The sequence below is a fragment of the Populus euphratica genome, unplaced genomic scaffold (assembly GCF_000495115.2).
Source record: "Populus euphratica unplaced genomic scaffold, PopEup_1.0 scaffold447.1, whole genome shotgun sequence".
NCBI lineage: Eukaryota > Viridiplantae > Streptophyta > Magnoliopsida > Malpighiales > Salicaceae > Populus > Populus euphratica.
Genome location: NW_011500335.1, coordinates 38,047 through 47,904, shown reverse-complemented (window position 1 = coordinate 47,904; position 9,858 = coordinate 38,047). Strand labels below are relative to the sequence as shown.

The 9,858-nt window shown below is 31.1% G+C and overlaps 1 protein-coding gene across 2 annotated transcripts; it reads right to left on the bottom strand.

Annotated features, from left to right (window-relative positions):
• Positions 1 to 547: 547 nt before the first annotated feature.
• FUS12 (proteasome family protein) lies at positions 548 to 6,264 on the bottom strand. 2 transcript variants are annotated; one of them, XM_011010072.1, is made up of 12 exons: positions 6,129 to 6,264; positions 5,934 to 6,026; positions 5,163 to 5,241; positions 3,935 to 4,175; positions 3,786 to 3,860; positions 3,567 to 3,701; positions 2,478 to 2,665; positions 1,801 to 1,869; positions 1,607 to 1,697; positions 1,370 to 1,504; positions 1,067 to 1,179; positions 548 to 929 (listed from the first exon to the last, which is right to left on the bottom strand). In XM_011010072.1, exons 1-12 carry the CDS (start codon positions 6,136 to 6,138, stop codon positions 839 to 841), a joined length of 1,320 nt encoding a protein of 439 aa, XP_011008374.1. In that variant the 5' UTR covers positions 6,139 to 6,264; the 3' UTR covers positions 548 to 838. The 2 variants fall into 2 exon arrangements, with proteins under 2 accessions (XP_011008374.1, XP_011008375.1); XM_011010073.1 differs by having other exon boundaries at positions 5,934 to 6,020.
• Positions 6,265 to 9,858: the final 3,594 nt, after the last annotated feature.

Sequence of the window (9,858 nt, the reverse complement as noted above, 5' to 3'; positions counted from 1 at the left end):
GTGTGTTTAGAGCAGCTGGATGATTTTTTTTTTTTTTAATATTCTTGGATTGTTTCGATATGTTAATATTAAAAATAGATTGTAAAAAATAAATATACTTTAAAAAACAGACACCACAAATTATACATCAACTTGCTTGTTAACTGTTTTATCACTTCATGCCCAAAAAGGAAAACAGTACCCAGTTCATCCAAATCTTCAGCACAGGCCGCCTGAGCCTCTCAATTCGGCAAATCCATTATAGCTTATGAGATTCTTAAGATCCTCTATTTGGTCCCCAACACCACTGATATACAAATCAAGGCCAGCAGCAGCAATGTGATACTAAGAAAAGGAGATAAACAATAAACCACCAAATAAATAATAATTAAAAGCTCTAAAACTGTCTGATAGCCTGATATGGTCATGTATGTCTTGAATTTTCTCAGTTTCCGGCAAATCCATTATAGCTTATGAGATTCTTAAGATTCTCTATTTGGTCCCCAACACCACTGATATACAAATCAAGGCCAGCAGCAGCAATGTGATACTAAGAGAAGGAGATAAACCAATAAACCACAAAATAAATAATAATTAAAAGCTCTAAAACTGTCTGATAGCCTGATATGGTCATGTATGTCTTCAATTTTCTCAGTTTCAAAATTATCAGTAAGCTATAGATTTATACACTCTCCACTCACATTGCTCTTCAAAATGTGTCTTCATTAAACATAAAACTCATTCTGGGCCAAACTTAGGGAAATCACAAAAGAAAAGAAAAGTTTGCTCTTGAATCCACCAAAATACTGATACAATCAGAGTGCTTAACTTGAGGGAAATCACACAACCTGCTAAAATCTCAATACACCCGGTTGCTGATAGTTTGGTAAAGAGACCTAAGCTGTGTGTTCCATTTCTCAATGGCAGTATACTTTTTCATTCCCTTTGACCTGCAAGACATTTGACAGTGAGCAGGATGGCAGGCAGAAATAAAAGCCTAACATTTTGTACAACTATAATGAAGATGCAATTACAGATGCCAAGCAAACAGTAAACCACGACAGAATGAAAGGAGAAGAAACTTTACCTGTCACCACGCTCTAATAACCTGTTCACTTGATCAATGTGTCCGTCAATACGATTATCCAATATTAGTGAAACCAGCAATTGTTCTACATCTTTTTCTGGCACATTGAGTTCCTGCCAGTCAACCAGATTTGTAATGGGAATAGAAGTTTCTAGGGAATATATAACTAAAAAATTTCAATCAAGTTAAAATTCTCAGTCAATGTTAAAAGGTCCTAAAAAATAATAACAATAAAGCATAAACAACAGTATTGCAGTAATTGTGCACAATACTGCAATGCTAAGAAGAAACCACTGCCTTCACCTTTGATATGAAAGGAATCCTGATTCTTGTGTAAGGTTTAATAAGCTTAAGCAGAACTTGAGTCCTCACATTCTTCAACAGATCTTCAATATAATTTCTTATGAATGGATCATCCATTATTGTCCTTCTGTTACTCTGAAGAAAGCCCAAGTAGCAGCTTCAATGCAAGCAGAGGGACAACAACAAGGTTTACAACTGCGCAAGGATAAAGTTGCCATCAGAGTCCACTAACCATACCTTGAGAATTTTCTCGAACTCCAATATTTCATTTCGTTGATATGCAGCTATGAGATTTGTCATTGCCAAAATCTCAGGGTCATTTTTATATCTGAAGAGTAATTAACATTAGAGAATGCACAGATGAGTTGGAGAAGAATAAATAAAACCATACTTTCAAATTTTAGGGTAAAATATATGATGAATGTACTTACGGCTTTGCCTCTTGACCGTCAAAAGGATTAACTTCAGATTCCATCAGCATATTAGCTAGAACCAGGTATCTGTCAACCATGAAACTTAGATGGTTAAATGTTTGACAAAATGCATAACAGCAGTTCTCATCCAGGAAGAGATCTCATTGATGATGGACTATTGATGCAATGTAAAGGCAAGACATATCTTGTGAGAAAATCACCCAAATGATTGCATGTCACATTGATGATGTATATAATCCATTTCTCAATCCACATTTTGTTACTTTATACTTGTATCCAGATGCTTTGAATTAGTTGGCAAGCCATGATAGTGCATCTTGCAAATTTCTTTGACTCCTCTGGAATTTAGGTGAGTTTTTCTAACTTGTATCTTAAAAGCTTATTTCCAATTGACGCTATTTTTTTTCTTTCTTTTTTCCTGAAGGAAGTCCTTCAAATGTCTTGATGCATTTTGTTTCACTCAATAAACCAAATTTTGTTGGTAAACATAGAACAACAGGATGAAGAGAGCTCGTATAACTGAACCAGCTAAGCTTATAACTGAGACTTTGAGGAGTCAAGATGTAGATGATACCAAAACAAACTAATACTTTGAGAGAGGGAGAGAGGATGATGACATGACACAATAAAATAAAAGAAAAAAAGAAAAAAACTAGAAGAGAAGGCAGACATACTTTAAGCATTGTATGCGTCTCTGGTTCCCAGCTTCATCATAGTTCTTAAAAGCTTCAAAAAAATCTGTTGCTGCCTCAGCCCATTGACGCTCTGCCATATGCATCTTCCCTCCACATTCACGGATTATTCCCATGATCCTTGGATGTGGAATTGCTGACTTGATAGCCAGTGCCTTTTGGTATAATTGCTGGAAATTTTTAATAAACAATTACATGATCAATCAAAAGAATCTAATACTCATGTTAAATCATCATAAAAAAGTATGTTAAGTCAACCAAACAGAAGAAATAAAGTGCATAACATGAAAATTAGAGAAGCAATATTAACAATAATATGACTCAGGCAATCTCAACATCCTTTATTTTCCATTCAAAACAAGCAATATATTTACATGAGAAATCCCTAATGTAAGTTAGTATATAATCCATACTGGATACCAAAATTGAACTACGTTAACAGAGAAACCCAGATACAAGCCATGTGTATGTTGAGTTTAGTATCAACACCATATCTTAAGAAAAAATTGAATCCTGTTCTTAAGACTTAACAGTCCTAACAATTTTGTCAATTTGGCACTGCTAAATAATAAAAAACCATAGCATTGTGTTCAAATTCCACAAATACCATGAAATCCTACTCAATTAGGTTAATATACAGGTTGAGGAGTGCTTCCATTGCTGTTTTTTCCGACTTCCCTAAAAGCTAACACATGCACCTTGAGAAATATTCATTAATGAATTATGAAAGCAGGACATTAGCTCCTAAAATTACCTGTCCTCTAAGCCCAGTATAAATCAAATTTAAAATTTCATGTTATCAGCTGAAAAAAATAATGAATTTACTTGTTACATGAACATGGCACTATATTTCACAAACTTCACAAAAGCATATGGTCAACGAAGCATGTTGAAGGAAAAAGAAAACAACCCTCAAGGCTAGAAAATAGTTCAAGCCTGCATGTTTGTTTAAGTGGTATAAAACCTTCACAGAGATTAGGAAAGCGCCATACAATTGTTGCAGTATAGACTATATCATCCAGTTCTAAATACACATGCAGAAACACAAACTAAATACCGGAAAATCCTTACCTTGAGCTTTTTGTTATTCTTGGTTTCGGTATACATTTGAATCTCAATTGCATACACTTCCAAAAGTTGGCTACCTTTCTTCTGATCATCTGTACCATCTTCTCTTTGACAAGATTTGTGGAGTTCCTTCAGAATCTGTTGTGTACAATGAATCAATTGCATAACTAATACTACAGATCAATAAAAAAGGAGAGCTAGAAAATGAAAAAGACAAGGCACCTTACTCATCCGCCCATATTCACCCATATCAAACCAAGTCTTGCAAAGCTTAAGATTTGTCTTGAACCAAAGTCTCTGTAGAACACAAGAACAGTGTAAACAAACATCTTGACATAAAGGGCACTAAGAAGATTATGATGAATTCCAACCTCATTTTTTGCCTCTTCAAGGGCCTTCAAAGTGGTCTGATAAAATTCTTGCAGGAGACTGAAGTTCTGACTAGCTGATCCAGAAACAAAGTCCATGATATTGTTTATACATTTCTCACTGTAATTTCGAGTCACTGCTGATTTGATGTATGTTAGCATCTCCCTGTATGCTTCCATCATTTCTTTATATTTCCCTAATCGATAATAAAGCTTAACCGTTTGTTTTAATGCTTTGAATCCCCTGGTAACAAGATGAAGATTTGTTTTATTATCAAACATCGCCTTAAAAAAATAAATAACTCTAGGAAATTAGTGGAGCAGACAAGAAAATATAAAACAGTCTTTGTCTCATAAGAACAGAGAAACAATTTGAATAGCAGCACGTAGTGAAAGGTTATTAACTACTTTCATGACATCTCTCCAACTGAGTAAAGTATTTTAAAATATCAAGAGCATTGACAAAATATTAGCAGACAAAGGAAGAGATATGATTGTCCAGTTATCCATTCATGCCATTTCTCTTAAAAAAAAGACCTTTCAACTTCCTCTAAAGTCAATTAGACTGCCACATATTGAACTGGAATAATTTACTTATATTAAGTGAGAGAGTACATGCATGCATGACATATATTGACCTGTATATCACACAAATTTAGAAGTAAAACCCACTTGGTCTCTGGATGGAAAGGAGTGTCTCTCATGTTTTTCAGAATACCACTTGAATGAACTCTCAAAGTGGTTTTCTCTAGAAAAGATAGCTTCAAACCCACAATACCTCTGTACAATTATGTATGGTTAATTAGTTTTAAACAAGTAGGTCTTTAGCCAAGTCATCCACTTGTCTGCTAGCTACAGAAAGCTCATGCTACACAACGATTCTCACTTGTATATATAAAGTACAAGAAACACCTTAGCTTGATAGGATTTCACTAGTGCAGTTGTAACACCATGCTAGGACAAGATCAACAAAACACACGACTATGATGATTTTTCCACATCACCAAAAGCTCAATTGCAGAAAATGTTTGCCAACTTGATTTGCACATGGGATTCCTCCATCCTTCTAATGATTATTAATTTTCTTAAAAAATCTGAATTAAAATGCACGGGATAGAGTGAAAGGTAAAAATGGAGAGTTATATGCTCAATATCAAAAACATTAAGTAATTGCATTCTGCATATAATATTGAATCCGATTTCATTCACAAGACGGTTCAAAATCACTCACCATTCTGCCTTCTCTGGTTCCATGCTAACTACCTCAGCAAAACCTGCAAGTGCTCCTTCTGGATCTGTTTCAACCAAACCTTCGCATGGAAACAAAATAAAGGAAAAGCAAAATTACATCTACAAAAACCTGATGAGAACAACTAATAATTGACTACATTAAGACTACTATTCACAAGTTAGCAGATAAAGCTACAACGATGTTGCCTAATTAAACCCACTAAAGAATATAAATATCATGCAACAAAGTTGTTCAACCAAGAAAACAAATAATAACGAGAAGGGAAAAAAATCATGATTTGAAATACAACAATGATAAAAGCAAAACATACAGCAACCACTTGTTTATCTACATACAGGCTGATGAGACTTTGTGACTATAATCACCCTTTCAGGACAGAAAAATCATTCCGAAACTTCTTTGAGACCAAATTGCTTAATTTAAACACAATAGTACCCAAAGAAACATCCTAAAGGTTACCACTTCAAAAGCACCCAAATTTCTACTAACCTTTACTAGAAAAAATAGTTTTTTTTTTTTTTTTATTAAAATCAAATCCAACCCAAATTTAAGAGAGAAAAAAAACCAATAATTTGAACAGATAAACTTCAACAAGCATTATCACCCAACATCAATTTCTCCTAAAACCAACTAAACCCATTACTGATTATCAAGTAAAACACCTGATTATGCACCAAATAACAATAACAAATAATAAGAAATTAAAGACCCATGCAATAGAAAATATATAAAAAAAGGAAAAGAAAGAACCTTTAGAATTGTAGTATTGATTCTCAATATCAACATCCTGTTCCTCAGGCTCTTCGTCTGAGTATTCGAACCCATAATCCTCCATATCTGCATCTGAAAATACATTCGCAACAATTAAAAATAAGAAAATAACAGAATTTATACATGGGGTTTTGCTAATTAAGTGACTTGGATGCTATAAAATTGAAAACGCACCCGAACCCATTATTGATTGAGCAGAAAATTCCAAGTCAGTGTGGTTTTACTGGAAAGAAAGCAAGCAGTTCTGTTAGATTTTTTGAAATCCAGCATAAGGGTATAGGGCTTTTCGTACGTGTTTTCCTTTAACACTGACGAGCTCTTTTAAAATGTGAGGAGTTAATTATAACGTAATCCCTGTAGTTCTATAAGATTGGAAACTTAGTCCTTGTAGGGTTTCTCATCAATTCCATTTTCTTTTCTATTTTATTTTTTTTATCTTTGAAAAAAAAACAGAGAGGTAAATAAGATGGGAATTTTTTTGATAGGAAATAGGTAATTTTTCAAAGAAAAAAAAACTACAGGTTGAGGAAGCTTAATCTCATAATACATGTAATAATTAATTAATCCTAATAATAAAGGACCTGGTTATAAGTATCTAAATCTTAGGGATTGGTTTTAAAGGAATTAATTACAGCTTAGTCCCTGTAGTTCGCGAAAGGTAATTAATAGTCCAAGTGGTTTCATCATTTAAATATATAATTCCTATTTCCTAGATCCATTTATAATTTCTTTTCAGCCTTTTTATTTTTTTAAATAAAAAAGAAAGGGAATAATATGAAAAGATTGATGAGAACTTTTTAATATAAAATGCTACTAAATTAATCATGAACATTACTAATAAATAATAAAAGGTTATTCAATTAAGTTTTAGTAGGATAATTATTTTTTTAATTTTAAAAAATATATAGGTATTCCTAATGTGTTTTCAAGAAAAAAAAAATTAAACCGTGTAGAAAGTGATTTGATGTGACTCTATTAACTTGACAAGATTAAAAATAACTTGAATAATTAGAAAAAAATAGTTTCAGTAATTATTTTTTCAAGATGACATCTCTTTTTACAAAAAATATTAAAAAGAAAATATATTAAAACGATCAAGATCAACTCAAGTTAGCATGTAAAATCTATGATCTGAGTCATGAGATTATGATAACTTCATAAAAAAAAAAACATATTAAAGTATAATTCTCAATCAATCCAATATTAAAAAATAAAATTAAAAAAATCAATTAAAAAAATCAGAGTCAACTTAGATTAACTTAACAGATCTGAATTATGAGACCAAGATAACCCAATAAAAAAATCAAAATTAATTATAAAACTCAATCCTCAATTAATCCAACATTGAAAGTTGAAATTAAAAAAAATCAATTAAAAAACCCAAGTCAAACTAATTTAACCTGCCAAGTCCTTAATTATGGTCATAAAATAACATTATATAAATAAAATAAATAATAAATAATAAAACTTAATTTGTAATCAATCCAAGTGATAAATAATAAAATTAAAAAATCAATTATAATAAAGAAAAAAAAGTTAATTGAGTTAACTCATAAAACTTATGACTCAAGTTATGAAATTGAGATAATCTCATAGAAAATAAACTAAAATAAATTATGAAACTCAACTTTTTAAAAAATCAAATGAGCTAAATAATAAAACTAAAATAATAATAAAAACAAAGTATTCTTTTACTTCTTTGTGATACTTTGTGATAAGAGGAATACTGATTTCCTTCCCCAGTTAATTTAATATCAAAGATATTAATTAAATTATTTTAATAAACTATATGACCTAAGTTATAAAATATTAAATATATGGAGCTAATAATTACAACTCAATCCTTGCGGTTTAATAAAATTAATTACTTAATCTAAACAGTTTTACAAACTATCTATTTAATCCTTAAATATAAATTTCATTAGTCCTCTCTTGAATTTTATATTCTTGTTTTGTTTTTTTGATGGAGTAGCCAGTTTATATTATTAATCAGAACAAACAACATCCAAAGATATGATAGAAGAAATTCAAATAGAAGGTTCATCAACCCAAGCCCCATCGCCATTGTTTCAAAGAGCAAATCTTGCGAATGCATGAGCTGCCTAATTTCCCCACCTCCTAGCATGTTCAGAAACAGATCCCAAACTAGACTGTAGCTGTTTGATCACTAAAAATGAGTTACCATGTGTAGTCACATCAGCTAAGGCTGTGAGCTTAAAAATGAAGAACAACTTTGAATAAATTATATTAAGTTTTTTTTATATTGACCCTTAATTGTTTGGGATTCACAAGTGAAGGAAATTATTTTATCTACTAATAACAGGTAAATTGGTGTATTTTGAGAAAACACCTTGACGATTAATGGTTAATCATGGTTCTGATAGGAGATTTCTATTTAATTTCTATTCTTTTTTGCTTAACTATTTTTCCTTGTAAAAAAAAAAAAAAGGAAAGGAAAGGATTAGATTGTTCCTTGATAGTCATTTTCTTGAAATATCTTCCTCATGCCCTTGTGAACGTGCAATTCAAATTCAAAGCACTCATGTTATATAAAGCATTGCTGCCATTTCCTTTGTAGATAGAAGTTCGTAAATATATTTAGTTTATCGTAACCAGATTGTAGTTAAAAAATAATTAGTATGGATGGGTAATTTGTTATCATAAAGACATGCTAAACAAAATATATTTTAGAAAATATTATAATTTATACAATTTTAAATTTATAAACTCAAGAGAAATAAACTTAAATTAACTATGTTTAAATTAAAACAAAAAAAGTATTTATTTGTTAACATATTTTAAAATAATAAATCCTTTGTTGTTGTCAATGATGAATTCTTTATCCTTAAAGCTTGCTTATCATTTGTGCAACTGGAATGTACACAATATGCCTCCCCCCAAGATTTCAACACCGCCATCTTGGTTTAGATGCACTCCTAAACCAAGGTCTTTGAACCAAAGAATATGAAATCAAATATCTCTCAATAATATGAATCTAAGCTCTAGATTTGAAAAGAAAATTAAAGCATAAATTGAGAATAAAACACTAAAATATTAGGTGAGGAAAGGTGTGTAAAAATATGAAAAATTCTTACTTTAAACTCTTTCTTCACCTTTTTTTATAGTGGATTTTGGAAGCTAAAATGTTAAAGAATTAATTCTCACCATTATCAACTATTGATTAGCCATCATATATCAAGAATTAAATATAGAAAAACTAAGAGTTCTTTCAGTGGGAAAACCAAGGGTTATTTGAGATTAATTTCTCATTCACCTATAATTTGTTTATTTAAAACAAATTTTCAATAGTCCCCCACATGAATGGAAATTGTCTCACCAATTTGAAAATGACTCAAAGATTTGTGAAAAGATATTGTTTTGGTAAATTACTACATCAGAATAGATAATTTTTTGCTTTGAACATTTCTTAGTGAAATAATATTGGATTTACTTAACTAAATAGTGAACGCAACGTCTTGAACTATTCAGCTTTTTATATAAACCAAGATAATAATACTTGCATAGTTCTTTACCTAGAGATTTTATTTGGTTTTCACTATTGTGTGTGTTGTTACATGTCTACACGCGATGTCGATGATGATTTTCATCATTTGTTTGATTGTTTTGGGAGTTGCTACCTAATATTCATTTTAAGGTTACTAGAAAACCTAAGTGTACTGGTCTTTATTAGAGATTCAAGAGTAAGATACTAGTTGTAACTAGAGAAGGTATCAGCACCCCTAACGCACTCTACCTAAGGTAAGTTGCTTCGTGGTTTTGATATGTTATAGAAGGTTTAAAGGTTTTGTCTTGTTGTTAGATATCAAGAATATATCTTATATATAAGCTTGTAATCCTTGACCTTAAGCAAATCAAAACATTAAATTCTTCTTTTGTATTTTTT